Source organism: Salmo salar, chromosome 02 (genome assembly GCF_965601325.2).
Source record: "Salmo salar chromosome 02, fSalSal1, whole genome shotgun sequence".
NCBI classification, from domain to species: Eukaryota; Metazoa; Chordata; class Actinopteri; order Salmoniformes; family Salmonidae; genus Salmo; species Salmo salar.
The window spans coordinates 48,131,633-48,155,635 of record NC_138292.1 but is presented as its reverse complement, the minus strand read 5'-3'; the positions used below and the strand labels follow the sequence as shown (position 1 = coordinate 48,155,635).

The following is a 24,003-nucleotide window of genomic DNA, read 5'->3' as shown; positions in this document are numbered from 1 at the left end:
TGAGCACTCTGGAGCAGGTTTTCATCAAGGGTCTCCCTGTACATTGCTCCGTTCATCTTTCTCTCGATCCTGACTAGTCTCCCAGTCCATGCCGGTGAAAAACATCCCCACAGCATAAGCCTGCCACGACCATGCTTAATCTTAGGGATGGTGCCAGGTTTCCTCCAGACATGACATTTGGCATTCAGGCCAAAGAGTTTCATCTTGGTTTCATCAGACCATATACGGGTGTTTCCTGTTTTAGTTTCTATAGCCTGGGAGCAGCAAAATGGAGTCATGATCCAATTTGCCGAAGGCAGGGTGGGGGAGGGCTTTGTATGCATCACAGAAGTTAGAATAGCAATGATCCAGAATGCTAGCAGCCCGTGTCGCGCATTCGATATGCTGATAGAATTTAGGAAGTATCTTTCTCAGGTTAGCTTTGTTAAAATCTCCAGCTACAATAAATGCAGCCTCAGGATGTATGGTTTCCAGTTTACATAGAGTCCAGTGAAGTTCTTTCAGGGCCAACGAGGTACTTGGGGGGGGGGGGGGGGGTATACACGGCTGTGACTATAATCAAAAATAATTATCTTGAAAAATAATGCGGTCGGCATTTGATTGTAATGCATTCTAGGTCAGGTGAACAAAAGGACTTGAGTTCCTGTATGTTGTTATGATTAAATACTCATGGTGTAATCATAAGGTATACACCCCCGCCCTTCTTCTTACCGTGATGCGTGAAGAAACTGGGTGGCTGTACTGACTGACAGCATATCCCGAGTGAGCCATGTTTCCGTGAAACAGAGAATGTTAAAATCTCTGACGTCTCTCTGGAAGGCAACTCGTGCCCTAATTTCATCCACCTTGCTATCTAGAGATTGGACGTTGGCGAGTAATTTGCTCGGGAGAGGTTGATGGTGTGCTCGCCTTCTGAGTCTGACCAGTAGGCCGCTCCATTTGCCTCTCCTGCGGCGACCGCGTGGTTTTGGGTCGGCCTCTGGGATAAGATCCCATGTCCAGGGTGGAGGTCCAAACAAAGTATCCGCTTCAGGAAAGACGTATTCCTGGTCGTAATGTTGGTAAGTTGTCATCGCTTTTATATCCAATAGTTCTTCCCAGCTGTATGTAATAACACTTGAGGTTTCCTGGGCTAACAATGGAAGAAATAATACATAAAATATTACATAGAAAAACAAATAACTGCATAGTTTCCTAAGGCCCTGAAGCGAGGCGACCATCTCTGTCGGCGCCATCTCTGTCGGCGCCATCTCTGTCGGCGCCATCTCTGTCGGCGCCATCTCTGTCGGCGCCACGTGGACTGGGATATGTTCCAGATAGCTTCAGAGAACAACAGTGATGTATACGCTGACTCGGTTAGCGAGTTTATTAGCGAGTGCATCGGAGATGTCGTACCCACTGTGACTATTAAAACATTTCGTAACCAGAAACCGTGGATTGATGGCAGTATTCGCACAAAACTGAAAGTGCAAACCACCACTTTTAATCATGGCAAGGCGACTGGAAACGTGACCGAATACAAACAGTGCAGATATTCCCTCCGCAAGGCAATCAAACAAGCAAAGCGTCAGTATAGAGACAAAGTAGAGTCACAATTCAACGGCTCAAACACGAGACGTATGTGGCAGGGTCTACAGTCAATCACAGATTACAAACAAAAAAAACAGCCCCGTCATGGACATTGACGTCTTTCAGGACAATACAGTGCCACTGACACGGCCCGCTACCAAAACCTGTGGGCTCTCCTTCTCCGTGGCCAACGTGAGTAAAACATTTAAACGTATTAACCCATGCAAGGCTGCCGGCCCAGACGGCATCCCTAGCCGCGTCCTCAGAGCATGCGCAGACCAGCTGGCTGGTGTGTTTACAGACATATTCAATCAATCCCTATCCCAGTCTGTTTTCCCCACATTCTTCAAGATGTCCACCATTGTTACTGTTCCCAAGAAAGCTAAGGTAACTGAACTAAATGACTATCGCCCCGTTGCACTCACTTCTGTCATCATGAAGTGCTTTGAGAGACTAGTCAATGAGCATATCCCCTCCACCCTACCTGATACCCTAGACCCACTCCAATTTGCTTACCTCCCCAATAGGTCCACTGACGATGCAATCGTCATCACACTGCACACTGCCCTATCCCATCTGTACAAGAGGAATACTTATGTAAGAATGCTGTTCATTGACTACTGCTTAGAATGTAATACCATAGTACCCTCTAAACTCGTCATTAAGCTTAAGACCCTGGATCTCGACCCCACCCTGTGCAACTGGGTCCTGGACTTTCTGATGGGCCACCCCCAGCTGGTGAAGGTAGGAAACAACATCTCCACCCCGCTGAACACTGGGGCCCCACAAGAGCGCATTCTCAGCACTCTCCTCTACTCCCTGTTCACCCATGACTGTGTGGCCATGTACACTTCCAACTCAATCATCAAGTTTGCATATGACACTTCAGTGGTAGGCTTGATTACCAACAACGACGAGACGGCTTACTGGGAGGAGGTGAGGGCCCTCTGCGTGTGGTGTCAGGAAAATAACCTCTCACTCAACGTCAACAAAACGAAGGAGACGATCGTGGACCTCAGGAAACAATAGAGGGAGCACCCCCCCCCCCCCATCCACATTGATGGGACAGTAGTGGAGAAGGTGGAAAGTTTTAAGTTCCTCACAAACTCACAAACTTTTACAGATGCTCAATCGAGAGCATCCTGTCAGGCTGTATCACCGCCTGGTACGGCAACTGCACTGCCCTCAACCACAAGGCTCTCCAGTTGGTAGTGCGGTCTGCACAACGCATCACCGGGGGCAAACTACCTGCCCTCCAGGACACCTACAGCACCCGATGTCACAGGAAGGCCAACAAGATCATCAAGGACAACAACCACCCGAGCCACTGCCTGTTCACCCCGCTATGATCCAGAAGGCGAGCTCAGTAAAGGTGCATCAAAGCTGGGACCGAGAGACTGAAAAACAGCTTCTATCTCAAGGCAATCAGACTGTTAAACAGACATCACTAACATAGAGAGGCTGCTGTCAACATACAGACTCAAATCTCTGGCCACTTCAATGAATGGACTTAATAAAGGTATCACTAGTCACCTTAAATAACGCCACTTTAATAATGTTTACATATCCTGCATTACTCATCTCATATGTATATACTGTACTCTATACCATCTACTGTATCTTGCCTATGGCGCATGGCCATCGCTCATCTATATATTTATATGTACATATTCTTATTCATCCCTTACATTTGTGTGTATAAGGTAGTTGTTGTGAATTCGTTAGATTACTTGTTATATATTACTGCATTGTCGGAACTAGAAGCACAAGCATTTCGCTACATTCACATTAACATCTGCTAACCATGTGTATGTGAGCAATACAATTTGATTTGATTTGACCAGAGAATCTTGTTTCTCATGGTCTGAGAGTCCTTTAGGTGCCTTTTGGCAAACTCCAAGCCTTTTACTGAGGAGTGCCTTCAGTCTGGCCACTCTACCATAAAGGCCTGATTGGTGGAGTGCTGAAGAGATGGATGCCCTTCTGGAAGGTTCTCCAATCTCCACAGAGGAACTCTGGGGCTCTGTCAGAGTGACCATCGGGTTCTTGGTCACCTCCCTGACCAAGGCCCTTCTCCCCCGTTTGCTCAGTTTGGCTAGGTGGCCAGCTCTAGGAAGAGTCTGGGTGGTTCCAAACTTCTTCCATTTTAGAATGATGGAGGCCACTGTCTTCTTGGGGACCTTCAATGCTGCAGAAATGTTTTGGTACCCTTCCCCAGATCTGTGCCTCGACACAATCCTGTCTCTGAGCTCTATGGACAATTCCTTCGACCTCATGGCTTGGTTTTTGATCTGACATGCACTGTCAACTGTGGGACCATATAAAGACAGGTGTGTGCCTTTCCAAATCATGTCCAATCAATTGAATTTACCACAGGTGGAGTCCAATGAAGTTGTAGAAACATCTCAAGGATGATCAGTGGAAGCAGGATGCATCTGAGCTCAATTTCATGTCTCATAGCATAAGATCTGCATACTGATGCAAGTAAGGTAATGCGTTTGCAAACATTTCTAAAAACCTGTTTTCGCTTTGTCATCATGGGGTATTGTGTGTAAATTGATAAGGAAAAATGCATGTAATCCATTTTAGAATGAGGCTGTAACGTAACAAAATGTGGAAAATAGAAAGGGTCTGAATACTTTCCGAATGCACTGTAACTGCCTTAATGTTGCTTGACCCCAGGGAGAGTAGCTGCTGCCTAGCGTGAACACACACACCTGCAGGTGTGCACACACATACCAACACTCACCTGAAATGTTGGTGGTGATCTCAGTTAGGGCGGTCTGGCCGAAGCCCTTGGTTGTGCGGGCGCGGACAGAAATCAGATATGTGGTGCCAGGGTGAAGGTTGGAGAACATGTGATAGGTCTCGTTCCTCAGTTTCGACACTGTTCTCCTAGGTCCTGGCACGTTGATGCCCGGGTCAGACGACTCAATGCTCTGATAGCTGATCTATGGACAGATTAAAAAAAGACACCAGAATGATTCATACAGCAATTATTTCTGAGAGCATGAGTTATTTACATGTGGAGCAACTATCCTTTAACTTTTGTTCAATTGACTTTCTCTGAGGATTCACATCTGACTTTGAAAATTGTACTGCTGCTCTAAGTCAATGTACTGATTGGTAATTTTTTTTTGCAAATCAAAATCTAATCAAATTGTATTAATCACTTGCTTCGTAAACAATAGGTGTGTACAATGCAGAGAGTAAGAAAATACAGAAATAATAGAAAAGTAAAACATTTAATAATAAAAGTAATAATAGATACACAATGAGTAACAATAACTTGGCTATATACAAGGGGTACCAGTACCAAGTCGATGTGCAGGGGTACAAGGTAATTGAGGTAGACATGTACATATAACTAGAAATAAAGTGACAGAAATAGTAGCAGCAGCATATGTGATGCAGTCCAGTGTAATGCTGTTATTTTGTCATGAAATTGGAATCATTATCAAAACGCTATTTCTTTGTGTGTTTACAGAGATCACAACCTGCAGGTTGCACAATAACAAGATGCTAATGATTTTGTTTGGCTTGCTAATCCATTCGTAATGGCCAAGCCTGAAGGATATTCATGCTAATGTAGAAATGTGTTCTGTGTGAAATATTGATGCTGTTGGAAGCAACTTTTTTTCCCACCCAGTCAAACTGTCTTATGGGATTCCACCCATGTGGCGTCAGAGAGTAATGTAAAAACTGGGAATGTTAAATAACACAGACACACCTTGCTTCCCACTGACTTGAACCAAACCATTGACTATGAAGATTATTTTAAAAGCACCATAATAACCCATGCAGGCGTGGTAGCTGTGAAGACAGCCAATGACTGTACCAGGTACACACAGAGACCTATGTGTTCCTCATAAAAAAAGCCAATACAAAAGCCGATAATAGCCTTCAAAAAGAGCAAAGAGGTCCAAGAAGGGGCTTGTGAGGCTGGAGTCGTGGCGGTCGATGGGCTCAGGGAGACAGGTCAAAGCTTTAATGGGAGAGAAATTAAGAGGATTTCTTCTGTGGCTCCGTCTAAAGCTCTCTTTGTCAGCTCAGAGAGATCAGGACGCTACGGGGAGAAAATCCATCCCTGCCTCCACTTTATATGTCAAACCACAAATCCCATTTAATAATATCCTCCTTGAGATGACATTGAAAGAGAGAGGGCTGGGTGAAGGCTTGAGGCTGGTATAGGTAATACTGTACTGACCACCTACCATAGGTGAAGACAAAAGGGTGAAAGTGAGACTAACGTTACAAATTGTCTGTTTTCATCGGAGACCTACTCCAAAATGAGCATGAATAAATTAGTGCTAATAAATGAGGGTGAAAAATGTGATGATGCATGGCAGTGCTATATGCTGATAAATATTTTTCTTAACTACTCTTGGTGACAAGGTGCCAGACTATTTGCTAGCTCTAGATGTACTATTAAATGTGTGGAGAGAAACAGAGAGCGCTCTGGGGATGGAATATGAGCTTGTAAAAAAATGTACTGTACAGTACTATAGCTTCTGCCTGTATTCTTAGTCAAACCATTACCTCAAATAACAACCCCCTGTAAAATATAGCTTTTGTTCTGTCCTTGTTTCAAACTCTCTGTTTGAAAGGTTCTGTGACATTTCTCTCCTAGAACTTAACTATACTAATCAATGCCTGTGACACTCCTCTTGCTAACCTAAACTACACCAAAAAATGCCTACAAACTCTAATAGGATACGAGAGCCAGGAGGGTGAACCTGAGAACTTTGGGAGGAGATGTTTAGAGGTGATTGGAGGGCATCAAGCAGAGTGAGAAGCATCCTTACCTCGTATTGGGTGATGAGACCATTGGGTTCCACTGGCTCCTCCCACTTGAGGAAAATCATGTCCTCCAGGGGGGTGAAGGTCAGCGATTCAGGGGCGATGCCACCGGGAACTATGGGAAATAAGCAACAGGTCAGGAAATTGAAGTGGTAATATCATGGCAAGCATCTCATAATGTCAATATCATATTCAGTGGTCAATGTCACTGAGTCTCTCTTACAATGTTAGCTTTAGAACTGAGAATTCTGCACCATGTAGGACATAAAGGACTATATGTTGTGTTAACCATAGTGTATATAGTCAGGGCCAGTCAGAGAGTGTACAAGCAAAGAGAATAGGACGGATATAAAACCACTGAAGTAGAGTAATCACTATAGTAAATAACAAGTACTTAGAGTCAATTCAGACTGATCAGGTTCATACTATCATCATGATGGTGAGGTTAATATTACGTGATACAGAGACCCCTAAAGACATTACTTTGAGCACTGAGTCTGACAGTGACATGATATAATTACTTAACAATAGTGGACAAGATATTTCTATTGTACCATGAGTCTTATGCCTTCAAAATACCTCAGGGAAATAGTGGTGATTAAATGCATCCTCAGCTGATGGCCAGTGATCCTTCGTATAAATGCTGAATGCTGTTAAAACTTTGCCTGGCCTGGACACCAGGGGGAAGCCTGGCCTTGACACATCCCTATAAAAACAATGCTAACTGTTTTTATAGTATCCTCTGTGCTCTGTGGTTTTGTATTCCAGACCACAATCCCCATTAGTCTGGGTGTGTAGAGTGCAGGGTGGAGGGGTAGTTGGGGGAGAGGGATCAACCCTGGGGCAAAAGCAACAACCATTCAGCGCTGTGAGGAAACAGCTGAGTCTGGTGTTATTTCGGTAGTGACAGAGTTTGGAAAGAGAGTTCATGATTAAAAGCTTTTGAAGAGCGTGTTTATAATTGACAGGTATCTCTATTTTTCTCTTTCTCTCTCCCTTGCTTTTTGTCTCATTCTCGTTCGCTCTCTCACACACTTTTGTTTTTCTCCCTTTGGTGTGAGAACAGTGCGTTTGTTTAGTTTCTTTTTAATGGAAAAATGTATTTGTCCTTTAGCCAGGCATCTGCAATGCACCGAGGCGGCTGTTGGCTGCCTTGGCACAAAAGGAATATATTGGGAGATATGGGGGAAAATCCGTCCTCTGGCTTACTGGTGGGCCTCAGATATGATTATTAATATTTCATTTTCATTTGAGAAAGGAGACGGATCCTTCGGTATGCTGATGCAGCCTCTTTGAGATGGTCACAATGCTTTTATTCAAGTCTACTGAGACACAACCGTATGGGAAAGGAGACGGACCATGATAGTTATGAATCCCTTCAACCAAACTGTAGCTACTTGTAACGTCTGCTTCCAACTCACACCCTCAAACACGTAGATCCCCTGAACACAGCTCACTTTCCAGCCCACATTCGCGCTCACACTCTCAAACACCTAGATCCCCTGAACGCAGCTCACTCTCCAGATCCCAAATCACCTGGATTCTAATCACCTGTTCACACACCTGTATGTCATTATCATACACTATTTAGTTCAGTTCTTTGCACCCCATCACTGTGAGGTATTGTTTGTTTTGTGACACACGTCTTTCAGAGCTCTGGCTTTCCTGTGATCTACTCCTCCAGTGTATGATAGTTTTGGCCTGCCTCACTAACGACGCCTATTCCCTGCCTGTACTGTTGCCCTTTTGGACTCCCTGTGTATGATATTCTGCCTGCCCCTGGACCCAGCTACCTGCCTTCTCCTGTGGTCCTTTGCAATAACCACCTGCTGCGTCCTGCGCTTGAAACCAGCTCTCTGTCTCCCCTCGTGTTCTTTACACTACTGATGTTGACTGACCCAGTGTTATCAATCCCAACTGTATAGATAGCTAGATTTTCATTCCATTTGAACAGCACTATTTTTGTTCATTTGTTTATACCCTCTGGAGAAAAGTTTTGGATGACTCCCTAGGTACTTTGAGTTATTTTGGTCTCACAGAAGTTTCACCACTACCTAAACAGACAGACACCAAAGTGATCCATGAACAGTCTGTCACTAAAACAGTGTTTCTTACAGATCTCTGGGAAGCAGGGATTGAGAAGGTAGACAGCCATGTGAGGAGGTTGGATGGCAGCCAACAGACCTTGCCAGGCTATCAGGTACATCTAAAAGCACTGATATAATGTACCAGCAGTGTTCAGCAGACTCCACACATTTTTGTGAATAGTAACCAACAACCTGAAATGTGGCCTGACAAGACTGGAGTATTGCACCACTGAAAAATACTATTTTCACATTAAGGCACTCTAACACAAGATGGTTCCTCTCATTCTACTTTCTATGAATATGTGCCCTGTATGTATCAGTTCCTTTTTATGTCTCAAACATTATCCCATGTTATTACGGTTTCTATGAATATGTACCCTGTATTAGCTCCTAAGCACAGTATATGTCTCCAACATTCTCCCATGTTATTCTGGTTTCTATGAATATGTACCCTGTATGAGCTCCTCCGTACAGTATACGTCTCCAACATTCTCTCATCACTTACTGTCCTCTTCAGTCTGGAAGGTAACCTCCCGACCCTCCTTTTTGCCCTCAGGGTTGGCGAGCGCCAGACGGACCCGGATGGAGTGGTAGGCCGGCAGGTCGCGCAGGGTGAAGCGTGAGGCATTGTGCTCCACCGCCAGGCACTCGCGCACAGTAGTGTTGTGCCCGCCGCCGCCCCCTACGGTGGCATAGCGGTAGCACAGGGACACAGAGTAGGTGTGGCAGCGGGTTAAGTTGTAGGCCAGCGTCTCCCACTGCAGGGTCAGCTGCCTGGACTGGATCTCTGAGGCTGTGAGACCTCGCAAGGCCCGTGTTGGTTCTAACAGAGAGGGAAGGTGGGAGGGAGGGAAAGGAAGAGAGAGAGAAGGCAATGTTATCAACTAGGTCCAGGTCTTCTTTTGAAAATCAAATTTTTATCTCAAGAGACTAGCCTGGTTAAATAAAGCTGAAATAAAAACTGTTTAAACACAGTGTAAATTACGAAATCTTAAAGTTTTAACCTGTTGAGGGTAGGGGGCAGTATTGACACGGCTGGATAAAAAACATACCCGATTTAATCTGGTTACTACTCCTGCCGAGTAACTAGAATATGCATATAATTATTGGCTTTGGATAGAAAACACTCCAAAGTTTCTAAAACTGTTTGAATGGTGTCTGTGAGTATAACAGAACTCAAATGGCAGGTCAAAACCTGAGAGATTCCTTTACAGGAAGTGGCCTGTCTGACCATTTATTGTCTTTCTTTGACATCTCTTTCAAAAACTTAGGATCTCTGCGGTAACGTGACACTTCCCACGGCTCCAATAGGCTCTCAGAGCCCGGGAAAAACCTGAGTGTCGTCATTCCAGCCCCAGGCTGAAACACATTATCGCCTTTCTCAAGTGGCCGATCAAGGGACTGTGGCTTAGGCGCGTGCACTGGCCGCCCCCGTCTTTGTGTTTTTTCCTCTGTTTGCCGAAAAGGAGATTCCCGGTCGGAATATTATCGCTTTTTTACGAGATAAATTGCATAAAAATTGATTTTAAACAGCGGTTGACATGCTTCGAAGTACGGTAATGTAATATTTAGAATTTTTTTGTCACGAATTGCGCCATGCGCACGACCCTGATTTACCATTTCGGATAGTTTCTGGAACGCACGAACAAAACGCCGCTATTTGGATATAACAATGGATTATTTGGGACCAAACCAACATTTGTTATTGAAGTAGAAGTCCTGGGAGTGCATTCTGACGAAGACAACAAAGGTAATAACATTTTTGTTATAGTAAATCTGATTTTGGTGAAGGCTAAACTTGCCGGGTGTCTAAATAGCTAGCCCGTGATGGCTGGGCTATGTACTTAGAATATTGCAAAATGTGCTTTCACCAAAAAGCTATTTTAAAATCGGACATATCGAGTGCATAGAGGAGTTCTGTATCTATAATTCTTAAAATAATTGTTATGCTTTTTGTGAACGTTTATCGTGAGTAATTTAGTAAATTGTTAGTAAATTCCCCGGAAGTTTGCTAGTTCTGAACGTCACATGCTAATGTAAAAAGCTGTTTTTTCATATAAATATGAACTTGATTGAACAAAACATGCATGTATTGTATAACATAATGTCCTAGGGTTGTCATCTGATGAAGATCATCAAAGGTTAGTGCTGCATTTAGCTGTCTTCTGGGTTTTTGTGACATTATATGCTAGCTTGAAAAATGGGTGTCTGATTATTTCTGGCTGGGTACTCTGCTGACATAATCTAATGTTTTGCTTTCGTTGTAAAGCCTTTTTGAAATCGGACAGTGTGGTTAGATTAACGAGAGTCTTGTCTTTAAATAGCTGTAAAATAGTCATATGTTTGAGAAATTGAAGTAATAGGATTTTTAAGGTATTTGAAAATCGCGCCACTGGATTACACTGGCTGTTGCGTAGGTGGGACGAATTCGTCCCGCCTAGCCCAGAGAGGTTAAGAAATCCTTTAGTAGCCCCGATGTTTCCATGTGTGACAAGTTCTGACAACGTTCTCTCGGTCACGCCGATGTGTTGGAAGCTGTTCATCCAAGCTAGGTGGCGCTACCATGTCCCATCATAGAGGTCAACAGTTTTCCTGCCAGAGGGAAACTGTGGGCGCGGCACACCCACGTCCCCCACCAGCCATGCACGGACTAGTGCCAATTACGCTAATTAATGGGACAGGCTGCGGGTCTCTGTCACACCACCGCCAGTCCCCGCCTACGTGTCAACTAGCAAATTGAGTGTCCACTATAGTTCCATTCCCAGAGGCCAAATTCAGAACCATAAATAAGAGCGCTGTCCAAGGACATTCAATTCCGCCAGTATATTTTTATTGCTGGGTCATTTTGACAGGCTGCTTGTTTTCAGCAGTCACCCAGTTACTTCTGGTCACTGCTGGGTTTGGGGTCAACCCTGTTTCCTTTGACTCAAGCAGAGAGAACTACAGCCTTGTCTTTCTATTCCTCCCTCGGCATAGAGAGATACAGAGATACTGAGAAGCCTCTGTGCCTTCAGGCACAAGCCAGTCAGTGTTGCAGTAAGAGATACAGGCTACAGGGGTAAGCCAAGGACAATCTCAGGCAACACATTACCAATGGAGGCATTTGTCACAGCCCATTATTAACACAATCGATGCCTTTTTGTCAAACAATATTCCACATAATGTATTGTATTGCTTTGTTCTTTTAATAGGGATTCGTGACTAATGGCAGAGGAGAGTGAGAGTGACAGAGGAGATATGGAGCGGAGGGCTCAGCAGTGAGAAGAGTAAGGTTATATCAGCCAACGTCTTCATTCCTGCACTGACTATAACACTCAAAGGGATTCTTCTCTCACTGCAGCTATTTGTGCTGAGGACTAAAACAATGAAGCTAATGCATCGATGAGCGAGGGAAAGCTTAAAGGAACAAAGGGAGTAATCAAAGGGGGTGGATTTGAAAGGTGCTCTCTGAATATGCAAGGAAACATACGAGCACAAACAGGCACATGCACACACACACACACACACACCCTAACGCACCACTCAAAAGGCTATCTCTTCCTAGTGGATATTTATCTCTTCATCCCTTTCTATTCATTATATCTCTCCCTGAAGTTTATCCATTTATCCCTTTTTATTCATTATCTTTCTCACTGAAGCAGAATTTCATGACACTGGCAATCTATATTTAAGCCCCTTCACAGTCACTGTTTACTTTCCTAATTTGTTTTCTGGCATCTCGGTCTAGAAGGAAACATGACCACTGCTTTGTTCTGAACATCATTTTGTGACAGCAGATAAATATGTGGGCTGGGTAATAAAGTAGTGGTACATTAGACGCGGCAGGAAATGTTAGAATAATTGTTCAATTTGATTGAGGATTGTCTTTATGGTGTAATTGATAGTCTGCACAATCTCAAAGCTAAATAAAGAGAGGCTTTAAACTGATGAGCTGATGACAAAACCACCGAAGAGGCCACAGTGTGCCCATTGTGGATTTTCATCAAATTTGACTTTTGTGCCAACACCTTTCCCCTTGCCCAGTCTATTTGTCTGCATGCCACGTTCGAATGTGTGCGGCACACACTCCCTGTCAGCCTTCGGAGAGGGGTTGCAGCATCCCCAACATGGCCCAGAGCCCAGAGTGGCATGCTTGTTCCTCACGGTATAGAAGTGAGAGGAAAGGAAGGGGAGAGCTTCTGGTTTATTACCCCCACTAATACTGATTCATGGGATTACCTGTGGACAGGGTTGTCCTTGGCCTGGGTTGGTGCTGAGCTGTGGAGGGAGTCTGTGGAGACTTAACCACAGGGGAGATGGAGGAATGAAGCAGGAATGCAGTCACTGACAGAGAGGCCTGCCATGATGGACGAGGAAGATGAGCCATGAAAGGGATGAGCACACTGTAATGTTCCTAATTTTAGTCGTGCACCGGTATGAAGCCCCTCGCTCGGCAGAGAGGTTTGGTGGCAGGGGGCTCTGTGACCCAGAAGCAGGTGGAAGCCTATTAAAGAGGTTTGGAAATAACTTGTCTCCTCTGTGATTTACTTGAGGGGCTTTGAGCTACGATAATGCAGCCCTGCTGATAATCACAGTGATGGCTCATCAAGCACACCTGGCTGGCCATCAGAGGCGGGCGGAGACCATGTTCACATTCACGGCCATTAGTTTTACAGCACTCAGAGGAGGACGCCCGGGCTCCACTATATAGGTCAGAGCAAGCCAGGAAGAGAGACGTTGTTCCCACGGAACAGCAGAACATACCCAGTCCATGGCAATACTGTTTTTTGGAGAATAAATTAACTTTAGTCAGAAGAACACCAAGAGGGTCCAAGCCTCCTGTCTGTTCACTCTGGTAATTAGCACACTCCCAGAGATCCCCACTGTGACAAGACCATATATTTCCTCATGCTTAGACCTAAGCAGCCCAACAAAGGTGAGAGGATCATAATGCAATGATGAAGTATGGGGTCAGTGTGGGTTCTGGACCAGATGGTCTGGGGGATGGGTCAGTGGAACTCAAGGGTGTCCAGGTGGTGATTAGAGACTCCTGGAGGGTGAACGGGGTGATGGAGAGGAGTGTGTGAAGGTGTGTGAATCAGGATCAGGCCACCAACAGAACAAACAAGTAGACACAACAACCTAACCCTTATGTTGTGAAAACAACAGCTGGGGAAATTACAGGGCAAAAAGTCAGGCTTTGATATCTGAGACAGTTATTTGGAGTCACCATTGGTATGAAAATTATCTGGAGGAAAAAAGCATGACAGACAGGATAAAATGGTGCCACTAAAATAAATGTACATTAGAACAGTGTGTGCATCCTCTCTCACTTCACAACTATAAAATTCCCTCTCCTCTTTCCATGTCTATCTCTTTAAAAATATTATAATATTTTCCTTGTGTATCCTTTCTCTCATTTTATTTTTTTTCTGTGTTTTTGAGTGAGAGCTGGCTCTGGGCTCTCTCTATTTTACTGATGAATGGGTGGTGTCTGCGGCTATTGGGAAAAGGGAGTGTGCTTCATGTGTCATCAGACAGGACATGGAGGCTGTGGTTGATGGAACAGGGAGGGGGGGTGAGAGATGGTTTGTGGTGGGAAGAGATCGCTGGGCATATTAAAGACTGATGACTGTAGAAGACATGGGACAAACGCCCACAGGAAATAGGCATGCATTTTGTGTTTGAGTGTGTGTGTGTGTGCATGTGTGTATGTGCGTGTGTGTGTATGTGTGTGTTAGTTGTTTTCTTCCAGCAAAAAAAATATATAAAAAATAAAAACATTTCACAGAAGGGTTTCAGTCTGGAATACAATTTGGCCACATTATCACCACAGTCGATGGTCTGCTATTCCACTTTTGTAATTCAATAATATAATCAAGCAATTACTCTGAGATTAAATAAAGTCTGAGCATCTAGCTGTTGGGCATCTGTACTTTGAATAGTCTGAGGAAATATCCTCTCTAAAATGACCAAAAATATGAGCATTTTTGAGGTTTCGTACATATGTGTGTGTTAGGTTTCGTACATATGTGTGTGTTAGTTGTTTTCTTCCAGCAAAAAAAATATATAAAAAATAAAAACATTTCACAGAAGGGTTTCAGTCTGGAATACAATTTGGCCACATTATCACCACAGTCGATGGTCTGCTATTCCACTTTTCTAATTCAATAATATAATCAAGCAATTACTCTGAGATTAAATAAAGTCTGAGCATCTAGCTGTTGGGCATCTGTACTTTGAATAGTCTGAGGAAATATCCTCTCTAAAATGACCAAAAATATGAGCATTTTTGAGGTTTCGTAGATAAAATCCACAGACGAAGCAAACTGCTTCTAGAATGATACACTTCCTTCTATTTATCAAGACTAGAAACATATCAGTCAGACCAAGAAAACTAGAATGATCTTACAATAAAAATTCCAAATCATAAAAAAAATTATGGTAGGACTTTACCAAGGATTTGCAGGTGGTTAATAACATGTATTTGTAGTAGAGTTAAAATGGTTATTCCAGCAAACTTCAAATTATTAGAATAGTACACAACGCAGAACAGAACAATCAGGTTGAGGGTCAGTGGCCAAAGCCCGCGAACAGGAATATTCCAAGTTCAGACAGAAGGGGGGAGTCAGATCGCTATGATCGCCAGGAACTTTACTTTTGGTTTCTAATTTTAATTGTTGCGCTACTGATGATGCCTGTTGATGTTAGGTAGGCAGCTACAGTAGCTGAATGATGTTAACATCTTCAGGTTTTGTTTCATTAAATGTATTTTATTTTATCTGGGTGCTTACGTCACCTACTAACACTCTGGTACTACCCATATCTCCCGCTCTCCTCAGTCTGAGAAAACACTGAGAGAGAAAGGTACGGGTTGCAGATTACTCCTTTGTAGAAGTCCGTAACGTGAAATAAATAAAACGTCCCAAGGTTAATGCTGTAGATATTGTTATAAGGGGATGTGAGACTATCGAAACACGTAACTTTCAGAGTTTTATTGTTGTTATTAATATAGTTACAGAGTGCTAAAAGTGTTGCTAGCTAGCATGCCTTTCTTTCTGTGATGCAGACGGCTAGCTGAGCTGCCAACTAGTGATGGTGTTGCATTATGGGGGATGTAGTTTTTTCCCTCTAAGGCGATTTTACGTTGTAACTTGTTTGTGTTGCAGTGGTTTTGTACATGAGTTGTTGTATTTTGCTAGTATCAACACTGAAAGCACCTAGCAATGTATTGGGGATGTGAGACAGGATATGTGTTTTACCTTTCTTCATGCTCCTGTGTAGAACAACTTGTCAGGTGGTGCATTGGAGACTGATGTGTTCCTGTCCTGTCTTTTCACAATACTATTGCAGGTATGGTTCTATTGTCTAAGAATTAAGATTATACATTCTTTGTATTAAGGACTGGTTATTATTTTATACTATACATTATGGCTTTATGTATGAGTGTGATTGTGAGAGTCTGAGAAAACACTGAGAGAGAAAGAACAACTTGTCAGGTGGTGCATTGGAGACTGATGTGTTCCTGTCCTGTCTTTTCACAATACTATTGCAGATCAACATAAAAGCCTAAAAGACAGCCGTGGTGTCGCTCTTCATTTCTTGGTTCTCCTGTGGTGCATAAGAGACTCGCTACATATTACCAAAATACTCTGTGTTACCAAACACTGACAACTATGAGAATGTCACATACTGTACAAGAATATCTAGACCTTGTCACACTGCCCAGACCCTCACCTGCACACTTAGTCCTGCTGATAAGGGGTGGTCCGGGTGGTCCGGTGCCGCCCTCTCCGGGCCGGGTCAGCAACACACTTATGTGATACTCCGTGTCTGGGTCCAGGTGCCACAGCTTGTAGGTGACCATGTTGACCCCATGGACCTCGGACCAAGGTGATTGGCTGGCCCGATACTCAATCTCCTTCCTGATGATAGGGCCATCTCCCAGGATGGAGTTGGTGTTGAGCTGGATGATCAGATATGTGGAGCCCGCTCGCAGCAACTGTGGGGGCGCAATAGGGGAGGGGGGAACTGTGGGAAGAAGACAGGGTAGGAGGCTGTGAGGTTATTTAAATGTTATTTTCGCTTCTATACACTGTAGCTGTATTTATGTGACATTTGAGGACTATCTTGGTCAGAAGCGGTTGAACTGCACTCCACTGTCCTTAAAAGTACTATGTACTATTGCAAATCAATCTTATTACAACATGCTTATCAGCTTTTTCATACTTTTACTCCATCTACAACCTTCAGGTTTGTTTGAGCCCCCCACTTTTTTTGCAGATCAAGGGTTAAAATAGCAGATTGGACACACCTATTAATAGCGCATTAACGAGCCATACATGAACATAGCAGGTTACCGCGAGTGAAAAATACAGCTGTACATATGGTCTAAGGAATGTGTATGATCTCAGAATACAAGCTCTCTTAATTGAGTGATGTGTGCCTCCCCTGGCACCATAATTAATGCAAGAGCTTCACAGAGGAAGTCACCATGATGAAAGAAGAGACCCAACATAATTTCGAGGGCAAGTTGCCAAAGCAGGATTAATTTCAGAGGCCACCGTCCGAATGTCACTTACAGCAGACTCTTGGAGCCACTGAGCAATTACACACAAAGGTGACTGTGTGAGGGGAAGAAGGGAATGCAGAAAAATGAGGACTAAGAGCGACAGAAAGATCAGAGTTAGATCTGTGGCTGTGACTAATCCCTGATTCCTGCAGAGGTGCCGGTGTCTATTATGACTGTCCTCTCAGAGGGCTCTCGTCTCTATTCCTGCCTCATCCCATGGACACTTCCACGGAGCACGTACACACTGCAGGCAATTATGCAAGCCTCACAAGCCTCTGGAAGCACAGTGAGACAGGCACAGGGAGACACTCTATATTGATGTAAATTCACCTCATCTCACATCAACAATACTCCCTTACTGTACTTTCCCAAGGATTCTATAACTGGCATTATTCATTACTGTTGCATTTCTGTTTTTAGCACCATTTTGTGTTTAGGAACACAAACCCAGCTGACTGTATCAGCTGGAGGTTTGTTAATGTAGCTTTTTATTTACTTATGTATTTGCTCAATTTGCTCAAAAATCTTAGCCAAAAACACCTCAGGGTTGACACACCACAAAATGTGTTCTACATTGCAGGGACTGAACACTGTCCTCCATGGGCCTCTTTGCATTTGACATGATTACTTTGTGCATGCAATCTATGGGCCAAATGGGGAGCACTTGTGGGATCTGAAATTAGTTGATCAAGCTAATTAAAAGGCTGATTACCCTCTCATTAGCGGGGGCAGTGGGGGAGGGGTGTTTATAAAAGCCTTGTTAAGGGGCACGCACTGCAGTCCCTGTGAAATACAACACAGAGTATGAGTTATGGCCCTGTTGCAGAACGGCTATGCATCAGTTCTCAGGAGTCAGGACAGAACACACCATGCCAAAAATAACCCACATATTCTGAATTTAAACAAGCTTCGGCAACAACCATGTCACTACTATAATGCTACTAACAATTCTAGAGCTGAGAATTCTTTGTACAGTTTTCTATAGAGTTGAGCACATAACTTGGAGATTGTATGGCCCTCTGTCTGTGAATTGATTGAGGCCGTTGCTTACTGGCCGACACCGTGTGAGCTCAGTGCTGGTCTGGCTAGGGGCTGCGTTGTCATCCACCAAACGGTCCGTATCACTAAACTCAACGTAATCCGTGTTGCCACATCTATCAATTGATTACTTTCAAGGCCTGTTTCAAGAAGTGATGATGCAAAAGATATAAAGCACTAGAGGAGACGAGGAGAATAGGACTTCTCCATGTCCTTATTTCCCTCTCCATCTCATTCCTCTGGCTTAGGGATTGGGGCCAGGCGTGGCATCAAACCCTCCTATTGAGCCGTGTCATCAAAGAGCTGTCAGAGCAGTGTCAGGCTCTAGGGTTAGAGTGAGTAATGGGACTGAGGTTGGGCCATCTGCAGAGCATGACATGAGGGGGCAGAGATATTGGATCAACATTGGAGTCCAATAGATCAGCTCTCCAAAACTGCTCTACTGATCAGCCTGGAACAGTATTATTATTATTTACCTTCATTTCAATAGGGATGTCATATTGAGACTAAAGTCACTTTTACAAATGAGCCCTGCACAATACAAAAACAAGCACATACAGTACATCAGGCAAACATAAATATAGACAATATACACATGGCGGCAGGTAGCCTAGTGGTTAGAGTGTTGGGCCATTAACCGAAAGGTTGTTGGATCGAATCCACGAGCTGACAAGGAAATTATGTCGTTCTGCCTCTGAGCAAGGCAGCTAAAGACGGCGGCTAGAATCTTGACTAGAACCAAAAAATGTGATCATATGACTCCAGTGCAAGCCTCTCTACACTGGCTTCCTGTTAAGGCAAGGGCTGATTTCAAGGTTTTACTGCTAACCTACAAAGCATTACATGGGCTTGCTCCTACCTATCTTTCCGATTTGGTCCTGCCGTACATACCTACACGTACGCTACGGTGACAAGTCTTTAAGTCTTTATTGAAGACTCATCTCTTCAGTAGGTTCTATGGTTGAGTGTAGTCTGGCCCAGGAGTGTGAAGGTGAACAGAAAGGCACTGGAGCAACGAACCGTCCTTGCTGTCTCTGCCTGGCCGGTTCCCCTCTCTCCCTCTAACCCTATTACAGGGGCTGAGTCACTGGCTTACTGTTGCTCTTCCATGCCGTCCCTAGTAGGGGTGCCGTGGCGGAGATCTTTGTGGGCTATAGTCGGCCTTGTCTCAGGATGGTAAGTTGGTGATTGAAGATATCCCTCCAGTGGTGTGGGGGCTGTGCTTTGGCAAAGTGGGTGGGGTTATGTCCTGCCTGTTTGGCCCTGTCCGGGGGTATCATCGGATGGGGCCAGCATCTCCCGACCCCTCCTGTCTCAGCCTCCAGTATTTATGCTGCAGTAGTTTATGTGTCGGGGGGCTAGAGTCAGTTTGTTATATCTGGAGTATTTCTCGTGTCTTATCCGGTGTCCTGTGTGAATTTAAGTATGCTCTCTCTAATTCTCTTTCTCTTTTTCTCTCTTTCTTTCTTTCTTTCTCTCTCGGAGGACCTGAGCCCTAGGACCATGCCTCAGGACTACCTAGCCTGATGACTACTTGATGTCCCCAGTCCACCTGGCTGTGCTGCTGCTCCAGTTGCAACTGTTCGTCGGAGCAGGTGTAGTACGACTCAATCTTAGTCCTGTATTGACACTTTGCCTGTTTGATGGTTCGTCGGAGGGCATAGCGGGATTTCGTATAAGCTTCCGGGTTAGAGTTCCGCTCTACCCTTTAGCTCAGTGTGAATGTTGCCTGTAATCCATGGCTTCTGCTTGGAGTATGTACGTACAGTCACTATGGGGACAACATCCTTGATGCACTTATTGATAAAGCCAGTGACTGATGTGGTGTACTCCTCATTGCCAACGGAAGAATCCCGGAACATATTCCAGTCTGTGCTAGCAAAACAGTTTTGTAGCTTAGCATCTGCTTCATCTGACCACTTTTTTAACCTCTTGGCGTTCCCCTAGGATAGGGGAACGCCAAGAAGCGATTTTTGAAAAGAATTCGTGCCCATTTTAAACGGCCTCCTACTCAAACTCAGAAGCTAGGATATGCATATAATTAATACTTGTGGATAGAAAACACCCTAAAGTTTCTAAAACTGTTTGAATGGTGTCTGTGAGTATAACAGAACTCATATGGCAGTCAAAACCCCGAGACCGATCGTAACAGGATGTGTAATTCTGAATTGTGGACTCAACTTCACATCTTTGCCTATTAATCACACCGTGAGCTATGGTTCATTGAGCACTTCCTATTGCTTCCACTAGATGTCCCCAGTCTTTACAAAGTGATTTGAGCCTTCTACTGTGGAAACTGAATGAATGAGACGCTGTTGAAATTGGTCACATGAGGAGGGCCATCACCATTATGACGCCGGCGGCCCTGTCTACCCTCCCCTTTCGAAACGTTTTGAAACACAATACAATCGTCCCCCTCGAATCTTATTGGCTCTCTTGTTGAAACAGGCCCTGAAGATTTATGTTATACAACGTTTGACATGTTTGAACGAACCTAAATGGGAAAAAAATGCTTTTTGTCGAAATAGCTGTCCCGCGCCCGACGGAGGATTTGGATCAGCCTTCAGACGCGCTAACAAGAACAAGCTAATGGAACATAAAGGATTCACTTTTTCGAACGAAAATACATTTGTTGTGGACCTGGGATTCCTGGAAGTGCTTTCTGATGAAGACAACCAAAGGTAAGGGATTATTGACAATAGTATACAAGACTAGATGTGATATGCGATTGTTCCAAGATGGCGCAGACCTGTATTTACTAGGTAATTTTCAGAGTCCCCTTTTATCGCAAAGTGTGATTACCCAGTAAAGTTATTTTTAAATCTGGCATTACAGGTGCTTTCAAGAGATATTCATCTATAAATCTTAGAATGACAATATTACATTTAAAAAATGTTTTCGAATAGTAATTTAGTAAATTGTAGCACTGTTTCACCGGATGCATTTGAGGGAAAATAGTTAGTCAACGTTACGCACCGATGTAAAATGCTGTTTTTATATATAAATATGAACTTTATCGAACAAACGAATGCATGTATTGTGTAACATGATGTCCTAGGTGTGTCATCTGATGAAGATTGTCAAAGGTTAGTGCTGCATTTAGCTGTTTTTTGGTTATTTGTGATGCATGTGGTTGGTCGGAAAATGGCTATGTGGCTACTTTTACGATATACTCCTCTAACATAATCTAATGTTTTGCTTTTGCTGTAAAGCCTTTTTGAAATCGAACAACGTGGTTCGATTCAGGAGAGGTGTATCTATAAAACAATATAATTATAACTTTTTTTATTTTTTTATTATTACATTTTGTTATGCTAATGGCGATATGATTTTTCGCTGGATGGCCACACAGGGGTTAAAGACCGAGTCACTGATGCTTCCTGCTTTAATTTTTGATTGTAAGCAGGAATCAGGAGTATAGAGTTATGGTCAGATTTGCCAAATGGAGGGCGAGGGAGAGCTTTGTACGCATCTCTGTGTGGAGTAAAGGTGGTGTCGAATTTTTCCCCCTCTGGTTGCACATTTAACATGCTGATAGAAATGAGGTAAAACGGATTTAAGTTTCCATGCATTAACCTGTTAGGGCTAGGGGGCAGTATTTACACGGCCGGATAAAGAAATGTACCCGATTTAATCTGGTTATTACTACTGCCCAGAAACTAGAATATGCATATAAATATTGGCTTTGGATAGAAAACACCCTAAAGTTTCTAAAACTGTTTGAATGGTGTCTGTGAGTATAACAGAACTCATATGGCAGGCAAAAACCTGAGAAGATTCTGTACAGGAAGTGCCCTCTCTGACCATTCCTTGGGCTTCTTGGCTCTGTTTATTGAAAACTTAGGATCTTTGCTGTAACGTGACACTTCCTACGGCTCCCATAGGCTCTCAGAACCCAGGAAAAAGCTTAATGATGTTGTTCCAGCCGCTGGCTGAAAAACTTTAGCGCATGGGGCGACACCATGTTTTTAATTTCTCTCTCTTTGTACTAAAACACGATTTCCCTGTCGGAATATTATCGCTTTTTTACGAGAAAAATGGCATAAAAATAGATTTTATACAGCGGTTGACATGCTTCGAAGTATGGTAATGGAATATTTAGACATTTTTTGTCATGAAACGCGTCGGGCGCGTCACCCTTCTTTACCCTTTTGGGTAGTGTCTTGAACGCACGAACAAAACGCCGCTATTTGGATATAACTATGGATTATTTTGAACCAAACCAACATTTGTTATTGAAGTAGAAGTCCTGGGAGTGCATTCTGACGAAGAACAGCAAAGGTAATAACATTTTTCTTATAGTAAATCTGACTTTGGTGAGGGCTAAACTTGCTGGGTGTCTAAATAGCTAGCCCTGTGATGCCGGGCTATCTACTTAGAATATTGCAAAATGTGCTTTCACCGAAAAGCTATTTTAAAATCGGACATAGCGAGTGCATAGAGGAGTTCTGTATCTATAATTCTTAAAATAATTGTTATGTTTTTTGTGAACGTTTATCGTGAGTAATTTAGTCAATTCACCGGAAGTTTGCGGGGGGTATGCTAGTTCTGAACGTCACATGCTAATGTAAAAAGCTGGTTTTTGATATAAATATGAACTTGATTGAACAAAACATGCATGTATTGTATAACATAATGTCCTGAGGGTTGTCATCTGATGAAGATCATCAAAGGTTAGTGCTGCATTTAGCTGTGATTTCGGTTTATGTGACATTCTATGCTAGCTTGAAAAATGGGTATCTGATTATTTCTGGCTGGGTACTCTGCTGACATAATCTAATGTTTTGCTTTCGTTGTAAAGCCTTTTTGAAATCGGACAGTGTGGTTAGATTAACGAGAGTTTTGTCTTTAAAATGGTGTAAAATAATCATATGTTTGAGAAATTGAAGTAATAGCATTTCTAAGGTATTTGAATAACGCGCCACGGGATTCCACTGGCTGTTACGTAGGTGGGACGAAATCGTCCCACTGGCCCTAGAGAAGTTAATGTCCCCGGCCACTAGGAGCGCCGCCTGTGGATGAGCGTTTTCCTGTTTGCTTATGGCGGAATACAGCTCATTGAGTGCCAGCATCGGTCTGTGGTGGTATGTAGACAGCTACGAAAAAGCTATGAAAAACACAGATGAAAACTCTCTAGGTAGATAGTGCGGTCAACAGCTTATCATGAAATACTCTACCTCAGGTGAGCAAAACCCTGAGACTTCCTTAGATATCGTGCACCAGCTATTGTTTACAAATATGCATAGGCCCCTGCCTGGTGTCTTACCAGAGGCTGCTGTTCTGTCCTGCTGATAGAGTGTATAACCTGCCAGCTGTATGTTATTAATGTCGTCGTTCAGCCATGACTCGGTGAAATATAAGATATTACAATTTTTAATGTCCCGTTGGTAGGATATACGTGCTTTCCGTTCGTCCGATTTATTTTCCAGCGATTGAACGTGACCTAGCAGAATGGAAGGCAAGGGCAGATTAGTCACTTGTCGCCTGATCCCCACAAGGCATCCTGATCTCTTTCCCCGAAACCAATGTTACCCTTTCCGGGAAATCAGAGGGATCTGGGCCTGGTCGGGTGTCCGTAGTATATCCCTCCCATCTGACTCATTGAAGAAGAACTCCTCATCCAATTTGAGGTGAGTAATCCGAGTTCAGATGTCCAGCAGCTCTTTTCGGTCATAAGAGACGGTAGCAGCAACAACATTATGTACAAAACAAGTTATGAACAACACAAAAAAAAAAAAAAAAAATTGCATGGGTGGTTAAGATCCGATAAGACAGCAGCCCTACCCTCCGGTGCCATCTTCACCTTGCTTTAACAAAGTTAATTAACCATTTTCACTATAGTGTCCAAAACGTCTTTCAAGCTGTCAGGCATTCCCTTGTTAGCAAGAGCCTCTCGGTGGATACTGCAGTGTACCCAAGTGGCATCGGGAGCAACTGCTTGCACGCACGTTACCACTC

The 24,003-nt window shown here is 43.6% G+C and overlaps 1 protein-coding gene across 5 annotated transcripts in view; it reads right to left on the bottom strand.

The window, feature by feature from the left end:
- Positions 1–24,003, bottom strand: part of ptprub (protein tyrosine phosphatase receptor type Ub) — a 411,243-nt gene that overhangs the window by 142,563 nt on the left and 244,677 nt on the right. For all 5 annotated transcript variants that reach the window (XM_014169409.3, XM_082963807.1, XM_014169427.3 and 2 more), the window contains exons 7-10: positions 16,173–16,466; positions 8,962–9,279; positions 6,375–6,484; positions 4,319–4,520 (exon numbers count right to left, since the gene is read on the bottom strand). In XM_014169409.3, the coding sequence (XP_014024884.1) occupies positions 4,319–4,520; positions 6,375–6,484; positions 8,962–9,279; positions 16,173–16,466 (924 nt within the window). The remainder of the gene's footprint in view (positions 1–4,318; positions 4,521–6,374; positions 6,485–8,961; positions 9,280–16,172; positions 16,467–24,003) is intronic.